Raw genomic sequence first — 27,201 nt, 5'->3', positions numbered from 1 at the left:
ACAGCAATTTTGCTTCATCCACTCCATCCACCCACTCCTCTAAAATGCTGATCTGTTTTGAAGTAGATTTCAGACATAATTTTATAATTGCCTGTCATTCTCTTTAAGAAAACAAAACATAACGACAAATTAATATACCCCTGTTTACCCATCATCCAGCCTTAAACCATCTCTATCTACCCTCTGCCATTCATTTGAGTATCTTGAGCAAATCTAAGACATTGAATGTTATACTGTGCTTACATTTGTAAATGTCCACTTGAAATTGTGTCAGTAGTACAGCAGTGTATGAGTCTTTAAATCTTTTTTTTTCATCTTAATATAACTGAAATTTTATCAAATTGGCAGATAACATTTTCCTGGAGATTTTGTATTCTTCTGATCCTAAACTGGATGCAGCACGAGAGATTTTAAAAAAAATTGAATGCCGTAATCTATACAAGTTTGTGGGTGAGACTAAACCAAAGGGAACAACAAAAATTAGAAAGGTAAGTTGAGTTGTCAGTGGTGAAAGGTCTCTCTCTTCCAAGAGGGAATGCTTCAAGAGGAAGCCATTAACCCATCATGATACCATGACTCTGTTCTAAGCCCTCTACATTTTTACTTAATCTTCTCATCAGTAACATGTTGTTTGGTCCTGTTGATGAAGGAACTGAGGCTTGGGAGAGATTAAACAACTTGCCTACAGAAACAGTTAGTGAGCCAGGATTTGAACCCAAGTCTGACTTAGCCTAAACCTTTACTCTCTCATCCCAGAAGTGAGAGAGGGGGCCCCACATTTTTTATAGATCTAAAGGCAAGAAAATGATTGGGACCTCAAAATAAGGTATCTGCATGAGCTTCACGGAGAAGCCAAGGACCTGCTGTTTACTAATTTCTTCTTTCACATTATATCAGGTTCTCCCAGATGGTGCATGCCAAATACCTGTATCTCTTTCCATCTCCTGCCCATGGAAGGTTTTTCTGTTTGCCAGAAATCCAGTAACACGAGCCACACTGATTACCACACCCTGCCTGCCTCATGACACTTTCCTCTTATTTTACTAATAAGTCAATGCCACATTTTTTTAATGTGAAAATTTTGTTATGAGACTGCCTCTATTGTGATGTGCTTGAAGGATGGCAGAAGCCAGAGCTCTGTATTTGTTAGGGGTGTCTCTACCCACTCTTCCTAGTAAAGTACCATTTTTAGAGAGGGAACATTTTGTGGCACAAACACTAATGATGAAAAACTGGGGTTCTAATGTGAGGAGTCTTGTCTATTCTAGGAAGAATATAAAAGCCTTTCAGAAGATCTTGCCAATGCTAAACCTAAGAACGTCGTGATAGAAAGTGAACTGAAGGCCGAAGATTTCATAGTGGATGTAAGTAGTTAGCCCAGTAATATACTAAAGATTTTTTCTTAAGATAAAGCTTCCCTATTTCTATTATAAAAGCAGCACATGTTCATTAAAGTAAGTTTGAAAGGAGCACCCCAGTGGCTCAGACGGTTAAGCATCCACTTCATCTCAGGTCATGATCTTGCAGTTCATGGGTTTGAGCCCTGAGTTGGACTCTGTGTTGACAGGTCAGAGCTGGAGCCTGCTTCGTATTCTGTGTCTCCCTCTCTCTCTCTCTGCCCCTCCCCTGTTCACACTCTGTGTCTCTCTCCTTCAAAAATAAATAAACATTAAAAACTTAAAAAAAAAAAAAAGAATGGGAACTCCAACTATTACAGTATTGCTCTTCTGGAAGAATGACGGTTTTATGAAGTCTGTATTAAGGAGGAATGTCTAGTGATACATTTTGGAGAAAATAGGGATTGCCTTTTATTCCTGTATTCCTTTTTAGTCTAAAGCCAAGGAAAAAATATCAAAGAGCTAGTGGCACTTCTGACAGTTGCTGAAAATTTGATTGGTGTTTATGCCTTACCATGATGTAAAAATGTCAAGGCTACGTTGAATCCCTCCTCAAATGAACCAACACCCAGAAGGCCCAGAAGTGAAGCCTACAATAGCACCAGCCCTGGGAGCCTGGGGATCGCTGAGCAACTGCTGTCTCCCAGGTGAGGGGAGGCAGAGCCCTGCAGCTCCCAACGCCGGTGGAGCACACTCAGTGGGAGGGCCAGCCGCACACTGCAGGCCCTGGTCTCATTTCTGGACCATAGCTGAGTTTCAGATGTCCACCTCTGTCTCACAGGGTACTGGCAGTGTAGCTATCAAATCTCACTTTCCACTTTTTGTTTGTTTGTTTCTTTTCTTCAGTCACCACTCACAGGATAGGCTTCTATTCTTCTGTATCGTCATCATCACAGTACTCTATTTTTTCCCCTTTTATTTCCAGACCCTCCTCTTCTTCCGATCCTGTCCGTGGAGCCTTTCCACTGCATAATTAACAAACCTCCCTGTGTCCTCAGCCTCTTCGTTGACTCTCTTTGACCTTGTTGTATCCTGGCTGTTCCCTGAGAACCTGGTGCTTCTGCAGGTCTTTCAGGAAAAGTGCATTCCTCAGGGTCAGGACACCTTCCTGTTCATCAGTCCTGTTGTTCTCTAGAACCACTTCACAACCCTGTGCAAGATCCCTGTTCCTCTGAGTCTGGCGGCTCTCCACCTGCCCTCTCGCTTGAAGACATTGACATAGTTTAGAGCCTTTCTTCCTGCTCCAGTTCCTGCAGGGATCCGTGGAGACTTCATAGTCCCCGTGGCCAGCCAAATCCGATTGATCTCTTCATCCTTATCCTCAGTGACCGTATCTACTCCATCTCGGTCAGCACTCAGCAGACGACCCTCTGAACCTCACCCACATTTGTAAACCCCTCCCCTCTAAAAATCACTAATGGAAGCAGCCTGTCTCCATCCCCAACCCCCCTTCTTCCTTATCTGCTTGTTCCTTGCTCCTGCAATTCCTTGTCTCCTGGCTTTCTTCTAGTTTGCCAATGAGCTGCTATCTTACTTCTCTCCCAATCTTAGATTCCGTGATGGATTCAGCTATGTTTTATAGTTACTCTCAACTCCCTTGACTTTCTTTGCATCTAGCATAAGGCTGAACAGCAGTTCATAGTCACCAACCGTAGCTGGGCCCTCTGGACTTTCTGGCAGGCTGAGTGCAGTCCTCCCTGTCTTCATAATGACTGTTTCAAACCTTCTCCCTCCCAGACCTCCAGCCCTGTTCCCTGCCCACAACTGTATTCCGTTTCTATGACTAATCTCACTTTGGCCCTTCTTGCAGAGATAAATATTGGCCATTAGATAGGAACTCTCAACCTACACCACAAAGTACGCTTCCCTCTGCAGCAGTGTTCAGCCTCCCCTCTGGTACACTGGGGCAGTGTCTCTCATCCTATCAAAGGCTAGGGGGAGTCTTTCTAGGGCATTCTAGACAGGGCTGTCTGGTGGAATTTTCTATGACTGGAGTGTTCTATAATCATGCTATCTATTTTGGTAGCCACCAGCCACAGGTTCAGCACTTGAAACATGGCTACCTCAACTAAGTAACTAAATTTTTTATTATATTTAATGTTGATGACTTTAAAAAGCCACCTGTGACTGACAACTACCACATTGGGCAGCACAGCTACAGAGCCATGTGTTCACAGCACGTCTGTGGAGCCTTGCGGTGTCCATTCTGTCCTCTCTCTCTGACTTCCCCGTCAGCAGTTAAACAGACTTTTCATCTCAAGAAAACAACAAACAGGAGGCCTGGGGGGCTCAGTCAGTTGAGTGTCCAACTCTTGATTTCAGCTCAGGTCATGATCTTGTTGTTTATGGGATCAAGCCCCACACTGGGCTCCACACTGAGCCTGCTTGGAATTCTCTTTCTCTGTCTCTCTGTGCCCCTCCCCTACTTGAGTGCACATACATGCTCTCTCAAATAATAAATAAACTAAAAACAAACAAACATTGTACCTTTAGCCCTCTCCTCTTCTTTAGGGTCAAACTCATTGGAAAGCACCCCCCTTTTACCTTTCCCGGGTAGCATATTCCTCTCCATATTCTTCTCTCTTGCATCTTTTTAACAGTCAAGCTTCTAATAGTTGTCTTCTTTTTTTTTAATTTTTAATATTTATTTATTATTTTTAAGAGAGACAGAAAGTGAGCAGAGAACGGACGAGGCGGGGTAGGGGGGTGGGGAGGAGACACAGAATCTGAAGCAGGCTTCAGGCTCCAAGCTGTTAGCACAGAGCCTGACTCAGGATTCGAACTCTTGAACCGCAAAGTCATGAACTGAGCCGAAGTCGGATGTTTAACCTACTGAGCCAACCAGGCACCCACCCCTGTCTTCTCTTTTTTTCTTCTCATTTACTCCTAAACATTGTGTGTGTCACCCATCACCATTCTAGAAGTACTCTTCCAAGATCAGCAGTGATTTCGGTGTTACTTAACCCAGCTGACCATTTCAGTCCTGTCTGCCTCAGGGCTTTTCTTCCGCCTGGAATCCTTTTTTTTTTTCTCTACCTAGACCTGGTTCATTCCTGCTGACTTTCCCAGGAAACATTCCTAGTCATTCCCCCAAAGCCCCAGACTACAAGGCTTCCTGGTTATAAAGTTTCACAGCACCCTTTGCTTTTCCTTGGTAACTCTTGTAACAAATATAGTTTGATAATTACTTTAAAAATTTTTTTTTAATGTTTATTTTTGAGAGAGAGAAACAGAGCACATGAGGCTGAGGGGCGGAGAGAGAGGGAGACAGAGAATCTGAAGTAGGCTTCAGTATCTGAGCTGTCAGTGCAGAGCCCGACGCAGGGCTCAAACCCATGAACTGTGAGATCATGACCTGAGCTGAAGCCAGATGCCTAACCGACTGAGCCACCCAAGGCGCCCCAGTAATTACTTTTATAATCATTTGTTCAACCTCAGTCTAGGCCACATGGTGCTGTAGGCATTGGGATTGTATCAAGTTTCCTTGAATCTGCAGTACCACAGTGGCTGTCACATTGTAGGTATAGACTTTATACCCTACTTATGTGGAAAGCACACGTATCTCTCCTCCCCCCCACCCCACCCCAGGTTTCAAGACCACATCACTAAGGCACATGCATCAGGGTTCTTCTTATTCCACTATGAGCTACCTTATCAGTGTTCTTTCTTCTGGATGTCCAGAGAGCTCTGCTCCATTGTTTGTGATGCTCCTACAACCCTGAATTCAATTCTCACTGTTATGGGAGTGGTCACGAATTTACTCCTTGTATTAAGGTTATCAGCATGGATTATGGAATGGAAGACCAGAATCCTATTGATCATGTTCGCTTCTATTGTAAGAGTGACCTCAGCAAAGCAGTCATGATTACTAAAGATCAGGTAAGTACTTGGGCAAAATAACTATATTGTAGTAGCATTTGGCAAATGTATGATAAATCTGCATTTTACATGCCTGGCCTGCTCAGTCATTGGAGTGTGTGACTCTTGATCATGGGGTCATGAGTTCGAGCCCCACGTTGGGTGCAGAGAGTTTACTTAAAATCTTTAAAACAAAAAAAATAGAATGGCGCTTAGGAACAGCTGACCTCTCTTCAGTGTGTGAATTCAAGATGACAGGGAAATGTTTTGTTTTTGGAAAAGGTTTCCGAGCTTTTGCCAGAGAGGTTTGCAGAGCAGCTGATTCGCGTGTACTGCAAGAAGACTGACACGAGGAGCTTGTCTGCAGCACATCAGTACTTGGCTCACTGGTGCTTAATCAGAAACTTCACCAAGCCGCAGGTGCGTGGTCTGTTGTCCACATGCTTTGCACAAGTTTCTATTTAAAAAAAATTTTGTAATGTTTATTTATTTTTGAGAGACAGAGAGAGCATGAGCAGGGGAAAGTCAGAGAGAGAAGGAGACAGAATCTGAAGCAGGCTCCAGGCTCTGAGCTGTTAGCACAGAGCCCGACGCGGGGCTCGAACCCACAAACGTGAGATTATGACCTGAGCCGAAGTCGGAGGCTTAACCGACTGAGCCACCTAGGCGCCCCACAAGTTTCTATTTCTAATGAATAACCAAAAGAGATCTTTATTTTCCTCTGAAAAGTTCTCATTTAAATGATAGTCATTTAGGGGCGCCTGGCTGGCTCTGTTGGTAGAGCATTAATTCAAGCTGGTCAGTTGGTCATGAGTTCAAGCCCCGCCCTCGGTGTAGAAATTACTTAAAAATAAAACTTTTAGGGGCACCTGGCTGGCTCAGTCAGTTGAACAACTCTTGATTTTGGCTCAGGTCATGATCTCAGGTTCATGGATTTGAGCCCCACATCAGGCTCTGTGCTGAAAGCACGGAGCCTGCTTGGAATTTTCTGTCTCCCTCTCTCCTTACCCACCCCTCTTGCATGCTTGCACTCTCTCTGTCTCTCAAAATAAATAAACATTTTAAATAATTAATTTAAAATATCTTTAGGGATGCCTGGGAGGCTCAGTCAGTTAAGCGTCCCAACTCTTGATTTCAGCTCAGATCATGATCTCACATTTCGTGAGTTCGAGCCCTGTGTTGGGGGTCTGTGCTGACCCTCTGGAACCTGCTTGGGATTCATTCTCTCTCCCTCTCTCTGCCCCTCCCCTGCTCACTCTCTATTCTTCTCTCTCTCTCTCTCTCAAAAATAAATAAATAAACATTAAGGAAGAAAACTCTAGGGGTGCCTGAGTGGCTCAGTTGGCTAAGCGTCCACTTTCAGCATAGGTCATGATCTCATGATTTGTGAGTTCAAACCCCATGTCAGATTCTGAGAACCTGGAGCCTGCTTTGGATTCCATGTCTCTCTCTCTGCCCCTCTCCCACATGTTCTCTCTCTCTCTTTCAAAAATAAATAAACATTAAAAGTTAAAAAAAAAAAAAGGAAGAAAACTCTAGCAGCAGATGGATTGGAACTAGGAGAGACTAGAATTAGACAAAAGGCTAATGAAGTTCAGCCGTGTGGCAATAACTACTTTAAAACTAGATACACTCATTGAATAAGTAGTTTTCCTAGGTCCTCTGGTAGGTAGCAGAGATGGAACAGTACCAAAGACAGACATAGTTCCCACAGATCACACTCTGTTAACCGATGCACAAGTAAATAACAATTAGAATGGTGTGGTAAGTATTTTGCAGTGGGACACAATATGTATGGAGTCTTAGAGGAGCCAAAAGAGGAAGGACTTAAGCCACACTTGGTTGGTTGGGAAAAGCTTATTTTTAGAAGGATTTAGAAGCTGACACCTGAAGGATGGATGAGAAGGAGTCAGCTGGGAAAAGGAGGTGTGGGGGGTTGCCAGAGGATGAGCAAGAACATAGTATGTTTAGGGGAGGGGCCCAGAGGATTCTGCATGGTCTTATACGCCAAGAGCAATGGAAGCCATTGGAGTGTTTTAAGCACAGGAATGACATTCAAGTTTGTATTTATAAAATTCACTAGGTTGAAATTAGAATGGGTAGAGATAAGGATGCGTGGTAGAAAAAGAAATGAATTTGAAGGCAAATAATGTTTGACTTTGAGCTATAAGATCTTCCAGATAGGAGTATTATGGCAATTGAATGGCCACTTTTAGTAGCTCTATTAAGTCAGACCCAGGGTAGTTCGACAGGAGAAATGTAACAGCGGGGACAAGATACAACAGTTTTGGCAGAGCCCAATGAGCAGAGGATTGTGAGACAATGGCAGGAAGCTGCTACCACCTCTAGGGGTGGAGGTGGGAGTGCAGGGATTGGGGCCACCTGCAGAAGTTAGAACCACGGAGGAGTCACGGCCACTGCTGCTGGTGCCAGAAGGGTTCGGGGGAGTAATACCCTGGCTTCTCTGTCCTCCTCCCTTCCAGTCTTCCACTTATGCCCCCCTTGGGCCAAACCTAACCAAAAGCCCATAGGCAGGGGACCTAGGAAACACAGTTATAAGAGCAGCTCCTGTTCGGGTGGTTCAGTCAGCTAAGCGGCCGACTTCGGCTCATGTCATGATCTCGCAGTTTGTGAGTTCAAGCCCCATGTCAGGCTCTGTGCTGACAGTTCCCTTTCTCTCTGGCCCTCCCCCACTCATGCTCTGTCTCTCAAAAATAAATAAACATTAAAAACAACAACAACAACAAAAAGCAGCTCCTGTTACACAGATTAGAGCAGCGGAAAGGTGAAAAGTGGATCTGAGGGGTGCCTGGGTGGCTCAGTCGGTTAAGCCTCTGACTTTGGCTCAGGTCAGATCTCACATTTGTGGGTTCGAGCCCCGCGTCAGGCTCTGTGCTGACAGCTGGCTCAGAGCCTGGAGCCTGCTTCCGGTTCTGTGTCTCCTTCTCTCTCTGCCCCTCCCCTTCTCGTGCTCTGTCTCTCTCTGTATCAAGAATAAATAAAACATTAAAGAAAAAAAGTGGATCTGAGAGCACATGTGCAAATGAAGAGCACAATATCTACAAAGGCATTATATTCCTAGTGCAGTAGAGGCTCTCAACGGTCCTATACTCTCATACAACCCAAGAGAACCTATGCACAAATTCAAGAACAGTTCAGGATAGTCAGGTCTTAGAGGGCCTTCTTACACTCATTTCTTTCAAGTCATAGTGTCACTTCACTTTGAGGTCATTCCTCATTTTGACTGGAATCTATGCTGATGGGCTGAAGTTATAACTTTGCAGGAAAAAATTCAAGTTCTGCACATATAAATTGCCCTTACCCCCCCTTTAAAAAAATTATTTTAACACTTACTCATTTTCAAGAGAGACAGAGCCTGAGTAGGGGAGGGGCAGAGGGACAGAATCCGAAGCAGGCTCCAGGGTCTGAGCTGTAAGCACAGAGCCTGACTCAGGGCTCAAACTCACAGACTCCAAGTTCATGACCTGGGCTGAAGTAGTACACTTAGGCCCCCTTCTCTTCCCTCTTTCTGCCCTCTTGTAGAACAAGACTATCTACTGCAGAGGGGACGAGGCAAGAGGGGGGCAAGGACCCAGTGAAGTCCCCCTTTGCTGGAAGAACAGTTTGTGTTTTGTGAAAGTGTATGAAGGGAGAGGGTCAAAGAACCGGGCAGTGTGTTGCTTCTGGTCACCATTGAAAAGAATAGATCTGGTAGCTTTTGCTACAGAGGCTCTTACCTCCTTGGGACTGGTGTTTCTAACTGGACTCAAGCACCGGGCATATATATAATTTGGGGTTTCCCAAGAGTACATACATCTAAAAGCCATCTATCTGCAAGACAAGGGTATCTGTACCTGAGGATTTCCTCAAAATTATGAAACTGGATTTTATCCTGGTTTTTCTTTTCTTGACAGGATAGTGATGTTGTGGCCCCACTTATAACACCTCAAAAAAAGGAGTGGAAGAACGCGGATTCAGCCCAGAGCCCAGGTCACTTCCAAAAAGTGTCCAAACTTAAAGCCCGGCTTTTTACAGAGGACTCTGTGTGAATGTTTGCAACCAGTTGTTTACAGAGAGTCCTCCTCCCCATTCCCCAATGGTATTGACTAATTTAGGGAATTTGGTCATGAACTCTACAAATTTGTGATAACTAGTGCTTTTTACATTTTGAATGTACACCCATGCTGAAGCTAAATAATTTTTATCTGAAGAAACAAAAATGTATGAGGCAACTCTTGCTCTACATGCTATAGAAAGCATTACCTTGCCTATTTTAACATTAACTAATGTCTTTCTCCATTGTAGTCTATTTTCTTAGAATAGTCATTTTTTATGTACTCTGAACGCTTATGACATAATGATTGTTTTTTTAAAAAAAATTTGGAAATGAGATAAGATGCACATTGAAGTTTGAAGTTAGGATTGTCATAAATAGCCATGGTTAAAAATAGAACATAAAAGGAGGTGCTCATCACCTCGAATTTGAGGGAAATTCTTCTTAAGTGATTGGTGAAAGAGCTTCCCCCACCCTGTTAGCCAGGTTGGACTAAACAACAGGAGAGGAGGAGGATGAGGGAGCTCTACCTCTTGGGTGAGAGTCCTGATTAATTTCTTGGAAATATCTGAGGACCCTGCCCTTTGCTGAAGTGGGACATAAGACTGCCTCTCAGGAGACTCCTACCCCAGTGGCAGAGGGATCCCCCAAACCAGGCTGTTCTCTGGGTCAGTTGCAGCCCCAGACCTGGGAAGTTTCTTCATCCCGAGTCACTACCCATGTCCGAGGTCTCTATCAGAATCACTGCTCAGCCTGGAGAAGGCTCCCCTCCAGCCTTCTCTCTGAATTTCCCTTGTGAGTGGATCAAAGGTTGACACAGAAGCCATTCTTAGGGCTACTCAGAGCTGGGACTTTGTTTTTGCTTTAGTGTGCATTTTATGAGTTTCAGAGCAAAGGCTGAGCTGCTTGGGATGAGATGAGCAATTATCTCTAGAATTCTAGGTTCCCCTTTGTAGCCCAATGTACCCCACGCTTGTTCTTCACCTCCTGTGGTGGAGAACACACCGCTGTGGTTGAGCAATTCTGTGCAGAGGGCACCGCCCCTACCTCCACATTCACACGATTGCCAGTTCAGCAGAAATTCACCAGGAATAAAATCTGGAGTTAGGGCCAAAGCCGGTGGTAGCCAGAGAGTCCTGTAGCTGCAGGGCAGTGAGGAATGGGAGTCATAAGTCCCTAACGTCTTATGCTATGACACTCCCTTACAAAAGCCTCCACGGCAGGCTGGGATTGGGGAGCCAGCCGTGGCTCTGGGCAAGAGCAAGTGGGAGGAAAGGAGGAACTCAGACCACAGGCCGGTACACGATCCACAGTCTTAGGGTGCTGTCACCTTCCGCTATGTAAGCAGGTTCTGTTCTGTTGACCCTAGGGCGAAAAGTATTAGGAATGTCTGCCATTCTGTATTACCACCACCACCCTCCTCTGCCCCCCAGCAGATGATCAAGAGTTGACCCTCATTCATAGGAGAATAATTAAAACCCTTCCTGCCTCCACCACAGTGCTGTAGAGGTATGAACATGTGGGCTCCTAGAAGCATAAGTGAAATCAGCCCTGGTACTGGGTCACGTTTGTTTTGGCCAAGGTGCCTCTAAAGCATCCAATGGGGAGAACTATAGGGCTCAGACTTAGTGTATCCAGATCCAAGGTCAAGAACGTAATGTTTTTCTGCTAAGACTGTTTTATTTCTGCAACTCTTACCTTTAAATCATTGTGGTTTACCCCGGAATTTTTTACTTTCAATATTGTCTCATTTTGCTGAGAAACAACTTGAATCTATTTTGTTTGCATCCTTTACATATAAGTCAGCTGCACTTTATGCTCTTTGCAACTGTTTTAATTATCAGAACCATGTGCCATTTACAAGGTTAAATTTTTCTTACGCCTTCACTATTTGTATAAAAACTGAGATTTTAACAACTTAACCTCTAGAGTTACTGAACTTTTGTCACCTTGAGAACGTAAATAAGAACTGCAAGTTTAAATGACTGGTTACTTCATTTGGGTAAGGGAAACAGCTGCAATAAAGCTTCATGAATGTATCTCCATCCTGAAACCAAAGGTGTTTTCCTTAATGACATTCTCTCACACTTGTGTGCCCAGTTTGGACGCTTTTGTACAAAGGAAATGTGTCTAGAATCTACCTAAATGTCTCTACTATGTCAACACTATGTTGGGTTCGCATGAGAGGGGATGATACTTAACGGGACTTATATCATTTGGATTTCTGGCAGGAGGAAGGAATATGGATATTTCTTCTTCTTTTTTAATCTTTATTTTTCAGAGAAAGAGGCAGTGTGTGCAGGGGAGGGGCAGAGAGAGAGAGGGAGACACAGAATCTAAAGCACTCTCCAGACTCTGTGCTGTCACCATAGAGTCCAAAGCAGGGCTGAAACCCACGAATCATGAGATCATGACCTGACCTGAAGTCGGAACTGAACCAATTGAGCCACCCAGGTGCCCTTGGGTGTTTCTTCATTTACTGAGCTCTTGTGACTGGAAACACATCTTTCCTCCTTTTTCACCTGCCCTAGGCTCCCATCTGCAGAGATTCGGCTTCTTTACCTAAATAGGCATATTGTTCATTTGCTGCTTTCGTATATTCCTCATGAAATTAGAGATTTGCAAGTACCTGGCACACTGGTGGCAGGCAGAAAGCCCTCCATGTTCTAGAAAAAGGAACGTGCTTCTGGAGTCTGTTTGTTTCACCAGTTGGGCCCAGGCATCTGTGCTTTGACAATGTAAGTTAAAATAATTTCTAAAGCATTCAGAATAGAATCCCTTTTTAATAAGATGTATATATCCATTGTCTAGAATGTTCATGTTTGGGGGAGTAGTTGAATTTTACACAGTTTTAATTTAAAAAAATTTTTTATGTTTATTTTTATTTGGAGGGGTGGGGGGAGGGACAGAGAGAGAGGGAAATGCAGAATCTGAAGCAGGCTCCAGGCTCTGAGCTGTCAGCACACAGTCCAACGCGGGGCCCAAACTCACGAACCACGAGATCGTGACCTGAGCCAAAGTCCGACACTTAACCGACTGAGCCAGCCAGGCGCCCCAGGAAGTTTTAACTTTTTAAATGTCTTCTGTTTTCTCTACAACAAACATGTATTCATTGTATAATCTCTAAAAAGAAATTTCAGGGGGTGCCTGGCTGGCTCAGTCGGTGGAACACACAACTCTTAATCTTGGGGTCTTGAATTTGAACTCCATGATGGACATGGAGCCTACTTAAAACAATAAATACATAAAAAGAAATTTCATGAGGGACTCTGTGCTGCCCAGGTGAGGTGTGAGTGCCTTTCACTCCTTCCAAGTCACATCCCCAGGAGAACACTGCTTGTTTCCATGACTGTCTTGGGTCCCCAGGCCACAGCGAGGATTGCTTACAAACCATAGTCATCCAAGCATCAGGGAAAATGGACAGCCCTCTGTAAGGAGAGTCTAGAAGGCATTCATGAGCAGGTCTGGGCACTTGTTGCTTCTGGAAGCTTCCCACCATGGGTGCATCCGCTCAGGACCCAGGCCTCCAGCTCCTTGATGCAGAACTGCTCTCGCCGGGCCAGCACCTCATTGTTGAAGGTTGCACATGGGTGGCTTCCGCCATGATATAAGTCTCCATCCAACCACAGTCCGAACTGGCCACTAAAAAGAAGAGGAAAATCTCAGCATGGCTCATGCCTGGAGGTTGAGCTTCCAGATCCACACCATCAGCCTTTGGCCACACCATGACCGCAGCTCTGTTTTGCCTGTTTCATCTTCCCTTAAGTCGATTTTTCCAGAATTGTTGGGAACTCCACATGGTGTTCCTCATAGGGCTTAGAGCATTTTTTTACAGTTAAATTATTTTAATAAATATATACAGTGGTATAACCATCACCACAGTCCAGTTTTAGAACATGTGGAACATTCTAACAATGGTAATACTCAGGCACTTGGGTGGTTTAGTCAGTTAAGTGTCCAACTTTGGCTCAACTCATGATCTTACAGTCGTGAGTTTGAGCCCCATGTCAGGCTCTGTGCTGACAGTTCAGAGCCTGGAGCCTGCTTCGGGTTCTATGTCTCCCTCTCTGCTCCTCCCACGCTCATGCTCACTCTCCTTCTATCTCAAAAATAAAGAAACATTAGAGAGAAAAGGGAGGAAGGAAGGAGATAGCAATGTTAACCAAAGGAGTGACTCTCAAGGCATGGACTCAACCCCCAAAACACTTCAGAAACCGTTCACTCTAATGTCCTCATCTGATGGCAAAGTGGGCCAGGGCTGGGAAGTGCAAATCCCTAGGGGCTGGTGTGTTCTTTGCCAAACTGGCTCAGTAGGGGCCCTTCAGGCAGCTGGGAGAGCAAAGAATTTGCCTGGTACTAATCCAACAATGCTTTCATCTTTGCCCTCAGGATAAGATTTTATTCTGCTTGAATTTGGAGGTCTCTCCAGGGGTAAGACTAACCCTTTCTTCCTAACCCACTCATGCCCCTCAGCATGCTCACCCACACCCATGCATGCATGCTGGGTTCCTGAGCAGATGCCCGCCTTCCCCCAGTGAGTTATGTTCCCTGAGATTATGGGCCTGGCAGGTAAATGTAAGACTCACCCATCGCTTGACTCTAGCCTCATCCAACCATGTGGAATGCTGTTCCCCAGATCACATGTGTTCAGACTAGGGTGTCACCTACTATACACACAGGCCATCCTTTCCTCTCAGTGTTTACAAGCGTGGGCTTGAGGGGTTTGGCTGGGAGACTGAGCAGCACCTGGACAGTGTTGAAGCAAGAGGCTTGGAAGTGGACCACCAGCCTCATTTTGTCTGGGGCAGCCTCACCCAGCATTTCCGGATGGCAGAGGGACCAGAACACAGACTACCCCAAGACTCCAAAGCCAGGGAAGACTGAGACACACACCTGCCACTGCCCATCATGAGTGAATCCAAGTCTCCTTTCACGAAGAAAGAATTCCTTCCTGTCCACTTGAAGACCTGGGTGACAGGAAAAGGCTGGGTTACTGGAGGAGTCCTGACCTTGCAGTTTGACTCCTCACCACTGGGGGGCAGTCGTTCCATCGTGGATTGAATGGAATATCCAGGCCCAAGCAGCAGCTAAGTGATAGGAAGTACCCCGGCCCCTAGACTCTTGGATTTCTTTCCATTCTTCCCCGCGGAGACTCACCTGCTCCTTCCAGTCTGAAATCCCACAACCCCAAAGGAACAGACTAAAGTCTCTGAAGCATCCTATTTCCAAAGCTGGAGAGGAAGGGGTAGGTCCAGGTCGGGAGCTGGGCCCTGATCCTGCCATCCACTGTTTCCTCATCTCTCGCTGAAGCCTGCCCTGTGCTGTCTCATACTCCTGCTCCTCAGCAAGTCTTGTGGGCTGTGGGCTCCACCCCAGAGACACCCAGACCACCCCCATTTCTGTCCCGTCTGTCTCCTCTCTTGCACACCCCATCCACACCACAGTCACTCCTCACTCGCTCACAGCCTCCTAAGCATCCCTGCCTCCACTGGCACCCACCCACAGCCCACCTCCACACTGCAATGGGCTTGGACATTACTCCTCTGCCTAAAGCCCTCCCAGGGCTTCCCATTGCAGTGGGAATAAAATCCAACTCCTGGCTGTAGCTGAAAGCCCGGCCTGCTCTGCTCCCTGCTTTCCTCACGGACCTCCTCTCCCCCTTGCTGACTGCACTTCAGCTACCCTGGCCTCGCCACACGTGCAGATCCCTCTACTGAGAATGCTTTTCCCCCAGACCCTTAATTGGCCTACTTCTCATCGTTCAGACCAAATGTCATCCCGGAGAAGTTTCCTGGATCGCCCTGTCTGAAGTAGCCCTTCCTCCCAGACCCTGTGTCCTTTCCCTCAGTATTTACCACTCTTTGAGATGACCCTCTTCACATGCCAATGTGCCATTGCCCGTCCCACTAATATGTAAGCTCTGTGAGGGCGTGTCCCAACACACAGCATAGAGAGCTGTTGAATGAATTAATTAATCAAGAGTCAATTTGGCTAATAAAAATATTTTTAGAGGACCACAAAGGTATAGCATATCACTACCTGTAATTAGTTGTTCAACATATTCTGTGAGCAACCAAAGAGTTTTTAGCAAGAACATAGACTAATAAAAATAAGCTCTGGGCTCAGAAGAGCTGAGATAATATTAACAAGTGACCATGAGAAGACAGAACCATTCAAAAATTTTTAACATTTTTTAATTAATTATTTTTTTTTAATTTTTGAGAGACAGAGAGAGCACAAGCAGGGCAGGGTCAGAGAGAGAGAGGGAGACACAGAATCCGAAGCAGGCTCCAGTCTCTGAGCTAGCTGTCAGCACAGAACCCGACGCAGGGCTCGAACCGACGAGCCGCGAGATCATGACCTGAGCCGAAGCCGGACGCTCAACCGACTGAGCCACCCCGGGGCCCCCAGACAGAACCATTCAATTCCGCCACCTCTACCTTCATCGGAGAATGGGGCCTTCAGACTCGAAGGAGTAAGATAAACATTGCTACAGAAGAAACTAAGACCGTGTTCATGGGGCTGTTTGCCATCAAGGAGACAGTGGGAATTCATAAGGAACACAAGAGGTGCTAAAAGATCAAAGGTGAGTAGAGACTACCCAGTTTGGGAAAAGGCGAGATTCCATGACAGAAGGCTGCGAAGACAGCCCCTGTAAAACTAGTTCATTTCAAGCATTTAGTACCAGGCACTGTTTTATATCCTGGGTAGAATGGTGACTATAACAGACAAAAATTCTTGCCTTCACAGGACTCCCATTCTAGCAGGTGGAGGCAGGTAACTAAGTAAAATATGTTAGGTGGTGACAAATGCTAAGGATAAAAAAGTAGATGAGGACAAAAAAGTGTTTCCAAGGAATGGAATGTTATAAATTTAAATTAGATGGTCACAGAGAGCCTCTCTGTGATGGTGACATTTGAGCCGAATCCTAAAGGAGGTGAGCGCTGAGCCATGTGGTGATCCAGTAGAAGGCAGCCTAGGCGGAACAGCATGTGCAAAGACCCTGAGGTAGGTGCAGGTCTGAATGTTTCACAACCAGCTCAGAGCTCATTGTGGCTTGAGCAGAGTGAGGGGAAAAATAGCAAGAAACAACATAAGAGAGAGGCCAGAAAATGTAGGGACTTCTTGGTTATTATAAAGACTTTGGCTTTTCTCCAAGAAAGGAAGCCATTGGCAGGTTGAAGCCAAGGAGTGACATGCTCTGACTGACCTTTTTAAAAGGAGCACTCTCGCTATTGTGATGACCGAGGTGGAACCAGGGAGACCTATTAGGAGGCTGTAGCAGGAACAAGGACAAGGAATGATGGTGGCCTGATCCAGGTTACAGCAAGGGACAAGGTGAGAAGTTGTGGGTTCTGAATATAGATAGACATGGCAGAGCCATCAGGGTTCATTGACAGCTCGGATGTAGGATGTGAAAAGAGTTTGGAACTCAAAAATTTTTGGTCTCAGTAGCAGAAAAGATGGAGGTGCCATTAGCTTCACTGGGGAAGATGGCAGGATGAGCAGATTTTAGGGGGACAGTCAGGAACTTGGTTTTGGACAGGTGAGGTTTGCAGCACCATGTCTGGGGTCCAAGCAGAAATGCTGGGTACTAGTTGGATATATGTCAGCTTGGAGTCCAGAGGTAGAAGCCATCAGCACACGGGTGGCAAGGAAAACAGTGAGAATGGAGAGACCCTGAAGGAAATGAGGGTAAAGAAGAGTCAAGAACCAAAAGCTGAGTTCCAGGACCTTCTGATGTTAAAAGGTTTGGGAGATGAAAAGGAACCAGCAAACGATCCTGCCAAGGAGTTATCAATGCAACAGGAGGAAACTCCTAGAACTTTAGAATTCTAGTAGGTGAATACAGGAAGGCAAGTAGGAATTAGAATCCAGCATGGGTTTACTGTGAACAACAGACCCCTTTCCTGTTTCCTGGAAAGATTATCGGACTGGCTGATGGAGGCAATGTAATAGAGTACATTTTGCCTTTAGCATGGAGTCGATAGCTCCTTGTGACCTCCTTGTCATGTGATCAAATAATTGCTGAGCGTATGTGTAGGTTCTTGGTCCATGCGTTGGAGGGGAGATCTCTAATAGCATATAAAAACACTTGCAACTGGTTCTTTATCCATTGAACAAATATTTCGTGAGGGCATGCTATGCAATGCACAGGGTAGTGTCTTCCCTCACACACTCTGACCCCCTACCCATTCATCTTTGGATTCCTAAATGGGCCTTGTCTTCTTTCCAATTACTGTGCCTTTGCACATGCTCCAAGAAGACTTTTCCCTATGCCCCCATTACCTGGTGATCTTCTGTTTGTCCATCAAGACCCAATTCAAGAAGCTCCTCCTCTAGGAAGTCTCCTTTGATCTCCCCACCCCCATTTGATCTATGTGCTCCTCTTTGGAGTGTCTTCCACGGCACTGATCATTCTAGAATGTGCTCATCTCTCCTCTGCGAGCCTGAGAGCATCTCAGGGTAGGGAACTTCTGACATTTGGAAAGGTCGTGTAGTGCTGTGACTGAGTTTCAAGCTCCAGGGCCTGTTTCTGCATCTCATCCTTACTACTGACAGGCTGTGTGAGGTTGAGCAAGTTACTCAACCTCTCTGTGCCTCAGTTTCCTCAACCGTAAGATGGTGCTGACAATAGTATGTACCTCATAGGATTGTTGTCATGATTAAAGGCACTAATTTGTGAAATTAAATTAGAAGCTAATCTGTGCTGACAGCGCAGAGCCTGGAGCCTGCTTTGGATTCTGTGTCTCCTTTTCTCTTTGCTCCTCTCCCACTCATGCTGTGTTTCTCTCTATCTTTCAAAAATAAATAAACATTTAAAAAAATTTAAGTAGTGCTTTTCATGCCAGGCATGCAGTGCTAAGTAGTTTTAGTCACTAAATAGCCCAGAGATGGAAAAGCTTTAGATGGGAGAGATTGGGGGCTATTTCCCTTCCTCCTTCAAAAGCCCTGCTCTCTGGCAGCAAATGCTATATGACTATACCAGTCACCTTGTCTCTGTCCCTCACCTCCTAGTCACCAGTCACCATTAATTAGAGGCATGAGCTCTAGCTCACCATCCTCAACTCCCTCCTAATTTCTGCCTTTGTCCTTGGTGAATTTCGCCATCCACACAGACCCCTCCAATGGCTGTCCTCAGCTCCTCCCCTCTTCCTCTCAAGGGGTTTTCTTACACCTTCAGCCACTGTCCCTTACAGTCGCACCCAAGAACCTGCCCTTACCAGTCTACTTCCAACATCCCTCGCTCTGTATCTTATATCCTAACATACTCTTCCACTTGTGTCATTGCTCCAGGTCTCTGACCTCAAGGCCACCTCTCATCTGTTGTTTTCATCTTTGCCTCATTGTCCTTCAGCCTCCCTGGCTCCCCTTCCCCCACCGATCCCTTAGGTTCTGTGGTCCATTTTGTATTTTCACTCCCTTCAACTTCTGCTTCCCTCTCTCCCTCTGTCAAACCAGTGTGGCCAACGCCCCATCCTGGATGTGCCCTCCCATCCACTCTGTCCATGCCTGATCCTGAGGACCTGAATGCAGCTGGAGGAAAACACGTGCCCAAGTGACTGGCTTGCCTTTCAAATGCCACTCCCCATTTCCAGTTAACGCTATCTAGCTGTCCTTATGCCTGTCTGGTTCTTTCTAGCGGGCTTCCCTTTCCACTCCTGTGATGATGATTTGATACCTTCTCTCTGCTCAACTTTCATACTTCTCCATCCTCACTTTTAGCTGATGACCTCACCCCATACTTCATAAGAAGACTGAAGTCAATGGATGTATGTATCTTCATCTTCCTACCTGGACACCCACTGATCTACCTGCACTCAGACCCATCTTGTCTTTGCAGCCTGCATCTGGTGAACAACACGCCTCTTCCTCTCTGCGCTAGTCCACGGTTGCCAGGGACCTACTGAGCATTTTAAGAAATGAAGATGGGCAATGCACTGCCCATGACTGCCCTGTTGCATTCCCTCTGTGGAAAGATAGATGAATACCAGGCATCCCAGCATGGGGGATAGATCTGGGAACCACTAGGACCCCAGGATCTTTGTCATAAGTCTTCCTTCCCCCCTCTCTAGAAGGTTGGGAATATTACCTTCAGCTGTGGGGAGAAGGAGAAGAGAAATGTCTCGCCAGTACCGTAGAAGCCTTTGCTGAGTCGAATAGCCGAGGAGGAGAAGGCCCCAAACATCTGGAAAGCAGAAGAACTTGAAGTTGCAGCTGGAAGGGAGTGGAGGTCCTCTGGCAACTCCACTCTCCAGGCGTAGTAACATAGCCTCATCCTAGTAGGGCCCCTGGGAAGCCTGGGACAGAGTCGGGGGGATCGGGAGGGCCCCAGGCCCATCAATGTGTGTCCTTTCCCTTAACACTCCCCAAGGAAGAGCCCTGGCTGGTGTCCTCCTACTTTTCCTTAAATGTACTTATTTTGTATAAGTAATTCTTGTAGAAAATTATTAGAAGTTACAGACAAGCAGAAAGAAAAGATAAAGCCATCCCCAATCCCCCTCTGCTCCCCAAGATAACGATTGACATTTTTGTGCCTTTCCTCCCAGTGTCTGTTTAATGCCAGTGTACGTATTCTTATATAGAAAACCAGATCCTATAGTACATCTGGCTTTCTTTTTTTAAGTTTTGTTTATTTAGGTAATTTCTACACCCAAAGTGTAGGGCTTGAACTCACGACCCTGAGATCAAGAGTCAGATGTTCTTTCAAATGAGCCAACCAGGAGCCCTGTACTGGTTTGTAAGCTGCTTCCCCCCTTCACTTGTCTTTCTAAAGTTCAAAATCCTAAGAAGTAAAAGCCAGACACAGATATCTGAGGATATAGAACTGTAAAATGTGTTTGCCATATTTGCTTTCTCTCTCCTTTTATTTTTTGGTGTCCTCTTGAATTTGCAGGTATTATAATGTTTTACCCCTAAATAGTTCAGCTCCAAGAATGGGGACTTTCTCGTGTATAACCACAATGCTATCATTTCACCTAAGAAAATTAAGAGCAATTTCATAATATTATCTAGTATCCAGTTCATAATACACTTTTTCCACTGGTCCAAGAGTACCTTTCATAGCCTACTTTAAAAAAAAAAAAAAAACTTGGGGCGCCTGGGTGGCTCAGTTGGTTAAGTGTCCAACTTTGGCTCAGGTCATGATCTCATGGCTCCTGAATTCGAGCCCTGCGTCAGGATCTGTGCTGACAGCTCAGAGCCTGGAGCCTGCTTCAGATTCTGTGTGTGTGTCTCTCTCTGCTGCTCGCCACTTGCACTCCGTGTGTCCCCCTCTCTCTCAAAAATAAATACACTTAAAAAAAATTTTTAAACAAAAACTTGAAGGGCACTTGGGTGACTCGCTTAGGCGTCTGACTTGATTTCAACTCAGGTCATGATCTCACAGTTCGTGAGTTCGGGCCATGCATCAGGCTTGTTGTGCCGGAAGCACGGAACCTGCTTGGGCTCTGTCTCCCTCTCTCTCTGCCCCTCCCCTGCTTGCTCTCTCTTTCTTTCTCTCTCAAAAATAAATAAGTAAACATCATGAAAAAAAAACTTGGGGCACCTGGCTGGCTCAGTTGGTGGAGCATGCAGCTCTTGATCTCAGGGTTGTGAGTTCAAGTCCCACATTGGCTATAGAGATTACTTAAAAATTAAAAATAAAATCTTAAAAAATAAAAATATAAAATAAAAACAAAACCTTGACACTTTGAATAGCTATGATTCTACATCATTTTTCTTACTAACCCTTGGCACTGTTTCACTATGTAGCGGGACCTTAGCCCACTTAGCCATTCTCCCCTTGTGGCATAGTTGGTGGACTGCAGGTCCACCTCTAATACATGGTGTTGAGGGGCAGAGGCAGGATCATTGGGAGGCATCCATGGGAAATAGGTTTTGGCTTAATATAAGGAAAACTTCCTCCTGGTCAGTGGCATCCAGCCAAGGAAGGGGCTCCATCCTGAAGAAGTGAGCTCCCTGGCCTTGAGGTGGAAAGTTCTGGATCAGCATCTTGAGGATGTTAGGAGCTCCGGCCCATGTGAAGGTCCTCAGGGCCCCATGAGATAGCTCCCAGCTCTAACATGTACCTTCCACACAAGAGCAGTTGAAAACCAGCTTTTATCCCCTCCCCTGGCCCCTGTCTAGAGAGCCTGCCAGAAATCGCCCTGTTGGTGAGACCGCCTGGATTTGAGACAGCGCCCTCCCAAGGTCCCTGCTGTAAAACGCAGGCGCTCTGGCTGCCTCCTCACTGGCCAGCTCTCTCTCTCTCTCTCCCTCTAATCCATTCTCCCATCAGGGTGATGTTTTCAAAGCATAAATGGATCATTAAGGAATAGATCCTCCACTTAAAATGTCTCCCCGGTTATTTGCTCAACTCACGGCCCTGACTCCCTATTAGGCCTGTAGCTCCAAAAGGGCCGGAACCACTTCTGTCCTGACCTTGGTCTAGTTCACGTCGAAGCGGGCACATAGAAGGTGCTTAATATACCTGTGTTGAATGGATGAATTAGGAAATGAAGGGAGGAAGGAAGGACTCTGAGCAATGTAGGTGTCAAATGTCATCATCATTGTGACTTGAGCTATCACCTCTGCCTCTCGTCCCTGGGACTGCCCCGGGGGCCGGGCCCACTGGTGTGTGGTTGGGCACCCCCAGAACTTCAGGTTGGGGCCCTGGCCCAGCTTACCTGCCCGTCCTGGTCCCTCAGCACCAGCAGCACTGGCCCACTTTGGCCTTCCATCTGCCTGTAAAGGCTCCGTAGGCTGAAGCCATTTCTTGACGTACAGAAGGCCAGGCTCCAGGAATGTCCGGTGACTCTTGGCGGGAGGTGGAGGCTGAGCTAGAGACAGGGCTGGAGGTGAGTGGTGGATCCTTGTCCTGCCCCACTTCTCGTGCCATGTCCTCTGGGATCCCACTCTCACGGGCCTGGGGCTTTACAGGATACAGAGGAGTTTACTGTTCCCAAGGGCTCATTAGCAACCCCCAGAGAGAGGGATTATTATTCCCATTTTATAGTTGAGGAAAATGAGGCTCAAGGAGGTGAAGCAAGTTGCCTAAAGCCCACAAGATTCGAACCAAGGTCAGGTCTCCCTCAGGACCCTCTCCTTTTGGTCACCTTGGTCCCTAAAGGCTGGAGAATAGATGAGATGCTGGACCCTCCCCCAATCCTCCCTACCTCATCCTTCCACCACCATCCAGCTTTGGGACATAGCAGGAGTGATCCCCGGTGCCCCTGGACCTGGCTGGGGTAGGGCAGGAGGGGGGCCCTTGGGCTCCTCGCACCTGCCTGATCTCTGAGGCTCCTAGAATCCGGCTGGCCTCCGCCAGCTGGGGCTCCACGGGATCTTCAGGAACAGAAGCTGACAATGGGGCTGGGGCTGTCTTCTCTTCCTCACCCTCCTCCACAGGCAGAGCGTCCTCCGCCTGGCTGGGCTGCCAAGACACCAAGAGCCCTGGTGAGTCAAGACACAAGGAGACACCAGCTTCCACACCTCTGGAGCCCAAGAGCCTCAGCTGCCTCATCACCCCTTCCCAGGGCCCTGCAACTGCCAGCCCAGCCAGAGGAGGCTGGCGCCCATGACAGACAAGACTGCCCCTGCCTGCGTCCGGCTTCTGTCCTGGCCCCTGCCAGCCAGAGGTCAGAGGTATGTGTGCCCATCAGATGTGACCATGGGCACTATGGTTTTCTGTCTGCCCCAGATGCAGATGATCAAGTTCTAAGCTCAGGGCAGGAGAGAAGGGTGGGTGGCAGCCAGCCGGCCCTGGGAGCTACACCTGTGTGCGTCTGCACCTGGAATAATAATCCTAACACTACCAATTCCAGTAGTCACACACTTGACCAGGCCTGGGTGAAGTGCTTGCAGTGCTGACCTCCCTGTGTTTTCCCAAGAATCCTAAGAAGAATGTGCTCCTTACTGTCCTTCTCTTACAAGGAAAGAAAATAAGGGCCAGAGCCTTTGCAGTCAGCAGATGAGACAAGGCGTGCAGTAGGTGAGAGAGTGTGTGCCCGGGTTTGTGTAAGATGTGTGTTTGTCCTTGTGAACGCATTCATTGGGTTCAAATAGACCTGTGCAGGCGAATCAGCGTGAGGAGATATTGAGTAACTTTGTGTGTTTACCCGTCAATGTGTTTGTGAGTCGGGATACAATCGTGTGTGTGTGTGTGTGTGTGTGTGTGTGTGTGTCAGTGTGGATATATGTTGGTTTTGCATTCGTTCAGTTATGCTTCCGCTCTGTACCACAGTGTATGTTGTGGGTGTGCAAACATGTGCCTCGTGGGGCACAGTGACTTGGGGACTTTTCATAAGGAGAGGCCTCCTTGAGGATGAGAAATGACCAGGACACTGCTTTGTTTTTCCCCAGGTTCAGGCCTAGGGAGCAGGTCCTAGCTGAGTGGGGCTTCTGGACAGATCTCCGTGTGGCTGGAGACAGCTGTCTGTGCTCCTAAGGGGCTCCGGACCATGGGGTGGGTGTCGAGGCCTGGGTTCCCAAACTCTGAACTCCAGGCCAGCTGAGGAGGGACTTGGAAGGGGGACATGTCTCCCGCCTGCATCCAATCCTAGCCCAGATCCCGTCCTGCCAGACATCCGGCCTCCAGTACCTCTGCTGACCTTACCCCCAGCCCACGCTGGGCTCCTTACCAGCCGGGTGTAATGCCAGCGGAGACCTTTCATTCTCCTGTCCGAGCCCAGCCGTGGGCGGAAAGAGTCCTCAGCCGTCACAGGGAAGAAAGCACTGCCGGGTGAGGCCTAGAGGTGAGAGGGAGAGGCCTGGAGCACACCCTGCTAGCTTCAGGATACCCAGCTGCCCTTTGTTCCCTCTCACCTGTCACTCCCAGGACGAATTGTCACTGGGTGGAGCTATGAGGTCAGCTACGCTCGGCATTCAAGGCCTAATTTGCAGTTCTCAACTAACACATATTAACCATACATGGTAAATTCTAGCTGTGATTCCCTTCCTCCTCCCTGCCCTTCCGCAGTTTGGCCTAGGGATTGTGGCCCTTTGGGCAGATGCCTCAACGCCAGGCTAGAGGTCTGGAGCTTCTGGTTCTCTTTCTGACCGTAGATAGTCCCTTATACCCTTGGGCCTCAGTTTTCCCACATGAAACATGTTGGACCAGATTATCTCAGAGGCCCTCACAATACTGACTGCTAGTAATTCAGTTACCTTTCAAAGCTAATGAGTATATCAGAACAGAAGCTCTAAAGGAGTCAAGCCTAAACCAAAAGAACAGATTTTGAAAAACAAAAAACAGGGGCACCTGGGTGGCTCAGTCAGTTAAGTGTCTGACTTCCACTCAGATCATGATCTCACAGTTTGTGAGTTTGAGCCCCGTGTCAGGCTCTGTGCTGACAGCTTAGAGCCTGGAGCCTGCTTCAGATTCTGTGTCTCCCTTGCGTTGCCCCTCCCCAACTTGCACTCTGTCTCCTTCTCAAAAATAAATAAACATTTAAAAATTTTTTCAAATAAGTAAAATTTTAAAAATCTTTTTTCTAATTTAAAAAGATGTTTATTATAGAAATTTTGAGAAATCTAGAAAAGAATCAAGAAAAAGACAAAAATATTCATAATTCTATCTCTCAGAGATAAACTCTCAACCCTTAAGGTTATTTTTCCAGTCTTTTTCATTTATTTAATATACATATATACACACTTTTATAAATACATCATACCATGTATAATTGTATGAAGTGCCTTTTCCACTTAACAAATGAGAATTTTCCAATGACATTCAGTACCCCTGGAACACATGATTTTTAATGGCTACATATTATTTTATCATAAGATACATATCGTACATTCCTCAACTGTTGAACCTTTTGTTTGCTTCTACTGTTCTGTAATTACAAGCAAAACTGTAATGAAATTCACTGTTTGTAAATCGGATTATATCCTTTATGATAAATTTCAAACGTTGGGTGCTGACATGCACATAGTTCTTGAAAATGTTTCCAACAAGGCTTCTCAGTGCTTAAAGCCGACTCATCTCAAGGTATCTCTAGGGTAGCTCAGGGTAATATATTTCTGATTATCAAGTTTTGTGCCCTTAATTACAGATAAGGAAATTACCACTCAGAAAGGGAAGAGACTTAGCACAGCCACACAAGAGCATAACGCAGAGGTTACAAGTACAGGAGTCCAGGAGTTCAAATCCTGGTTTGCCACTTACTTGCTATGTGACCCTGGGCAAGTTACTTAACATCTCTGTGCTTCAGTCTCCTGTAAAATACTAGTGCCCACCTCATAGGGCTATTGTAAGAGTAAATGAAAATAATGCCTGAAGAACTAGGATGCTGGGGTGTCTGAGTGGCTCAGTTGGTTAAGTGTCCAGCTCTTGATCTCTGCTCAGGGTCATGAAATGGTGCCCTTTGTCGGGCCCTGTGTTGAGCATGGAGCCTGCGTGGGATGCTCTCTCTGCGCCCCCTCCCCAAAGAACTAGGATGCTAAGCCCGGCCCCCATCCTTCTGTTACCCATTTGGGGAGATAACCCTCAGTGGCTGGTGTTTCATAGCACTGGGTAAGTGACAGTGCCTAGTGCCTGCCCTGACACTGCCTCTGAGAATTCCAGGGCTCAAATTCCTGACAAGGGGCCACTGAGGCTCGAACTGGGCTCCTCTGGGACAGAGAGTCACTCGGTCCCTCAGTGGAGGGAAGAAGTCACTCAGTGGGGAAGAAACAGGCAGGAACCCTGGAAGAGTGTACTCACGCTGCAGGACCGTGGCTTCTGGTAACCTCCAGCAGCCTGTCCAGCCCAACGGTTTCCTTAGTGCGTCTCCCAGACTCTCCCCAGAGAGAGGGCCACTTCCAGAACCAACTCTTCCACTCGGAAGTCTGTCCGAAGCAGCTTTAGCTCGGCTCCCGGGTCCCCCAGCGGTGGCTGGAACCTCTGCCCAGTCCTGCAGAGGCCCTCCTCCCGGGCTCTTATACCTGCCCCGAGGGCGGCAGGCCCTGGCCCTGTGCCCGCTCCCGTTCCAGGTGGGAAGCCTGGCAGTGATGATCGTCCATCAGAAACTCAAATCCCATAAACACACACAAACAAGACCTTGTCACCCTCTGGCCCCAGTTCTGCCCCCTCCAGCCCAAAGAGAGGGAGGACACTGAACTCTTGCCTTGTCAACTCTTCTGGCCGCACCTGTGCCTGAAGCCCACTGTTAGGAACCTGTCTTTATTAGGTACAGCTGCTACAGGAAAGGGCACTCCTATGGGATTCTCCATCAATCACCCCATGTTGTAGGGCTCTGCCCTAGCTACTCCCCGATCTCAGATGGGACAGTGATTCTTTCCTCAGTGGCCTGTTGTGACAGTAGGTGAGATCATGCATGGGAAGCCCAGTGTTTGGCACACAGTAGGCGCTTTGTTTACTTGGGTTACCTTTCTGTCCCTGGCTCATAGTAGGATTCAGTGAACGCTGTGTTCTTGAATCACAGAACCCCAAGTTGGAAGTGGCTTCAGCTTGATCCCAGAATGAGCAGTCTCCAACCAGGGCAGTATCCCCTGGAGAATATGTCCGCCAAGTGGTCCCCTGGCCTCTGTCGGGTGGGTGAGCCCACTGGCTCAGGTGGCCCGCTTCATGCGCACATGAGATCCCCCTTGCTGGGCTTTGTGGAGGGGACTTGAGTCCCTAGATACACTGCCCAAGGCCAGGCCTCCTGGGGCAATGCTCCCTCCAGGAAGGTTGGGGGATGAAGAAAAGACTTGTATTATGGGGAAAACAGGCAAGTGAAGGGGCCTGTTGCCACCTCAAACATGGCTGTTGCAATATGTGTTTAAACTATAAACGGTTCAGGGGTCACACATCTGGCTCTCCCAACATTATTTCCTCCATGCTCAATACCTGAACCATTGGGCACTGGGCACTTTGAGAAGCCAGTGAGCTTTGCCTTGCTGTCCCATTCTTTGTCCTCTTGTTCC

General features: G+C 46.9%; 2 protein-coding genes and 1 long non-coding RNA gene across 3 annotated transcripts in view; 2 read left to right on the top strand and 1 right to left on the bottom strand.

Moving 5' to 3' along the window:
* SAMHD1 (SAM and HD domain containing deoxynucleoside triphosphate triphosphohydrolase 1) overlaps positions 1 to 11,362 on the top strand; it is a 48,272-nt gene extending 36,910 nt beyond the window's left edge. Inside the window, exons 12-16 of the mRNA XM_029916370.1 lie at positions 349 to 488; positions 1,269 to 1,364; positions 5,172 to 5,276; positions 5,538 to 5,675; positions 9,170 to 11,362. Of these exons, the coding sequence (XP_029772230.1) occupies positions 349 to 488; positions 1,269 to 1,364; positions 5,172 to 5,276; positions 5,538 to 5,675; positions 9,170 to 9,304 (614 nt within the window). The 3' untranslated portion in view covers positions 9,305 to 11,362. The remainder of the gene's footprint in view (positions 1 to 348; positions 489 to 1,268; positions 1,365 to 5,171; positions 5,277 to 5,537; positions 5,676 to 9,169) is intronic.
* Positions 11,363 to 12,372: 1,010 nt separating this feature from the next.
* Positions 12,373 to 27,201, bottom strand: part of TLDC2 (TBC/LysM-associated domain containing 2) — a 20,544-nt gene continuing 5,715 nt past the window's right edge. The window contains exons 2-7 of the mRNA XM_029915946.1: positions 23,931 to 24,038; positions 22,574 to 22,723; positions 21,978 to 22,130; positions 19,403 to 19,498; positions 14,203 to 14,276; positions 12,373 to 12,951 (exon numbers count right to left, since the gene is read on the bottom strand). Of these exons, the coding sequence (XP_029771806.1) occupies positions 12,762 to 12,951; positions 14,203 to 14,276; positions 19,403 to 19,498; positions 21,978 to 22,130; positions 22,574 to 22,723; positions 23,931 to 23,963 (696 nt within the window). The 5' untranslated portion in view covers positions 23,964 to 24,038 and the 3' untranslated portion in view covers positions 12,373 to 12,761. The remainder of the gene's footprint in view (positions 12,952 to 14,202; positions 14,277 to 19,402; positions 19,499 to 21,977; positions 22,131 to 22,573; positions 22,724 to 23,930; positions 24,039 to 27,201) is intronic.
* Positions 15,647 to 20,400, top strand: LOC115273060. The gene is made up of 2 exons (XR_003900641.1): positions 15,647 to 15,895; positions 19,036 to 20,400. It is a non-coding gene; the product is annotated as an uncharacterized LOC115273060 (long non-coding RNA).

Source organism: Suricata suricatta, chromosome 12 (genome assembly GCF_006229205.1).
Source record: "Suricata suricatta isolate VVHF042 chromosome 12, meerkat_22Aug2017_6uvM2_HiC, whole genome shotgun sequence".
In the NCBI taxonomy this organism is placed as follows: Eukaryota; Metazoa; Chordata; class Mammalia; order Carnivora; family Herpestidae; genus Suricata; species Suricata suricatta.
The sequence above is the reverse complement of the archived record's forward strand: the minus strand, read 5'-3'. Positions and strand labels throughout refer to the sequence as shown.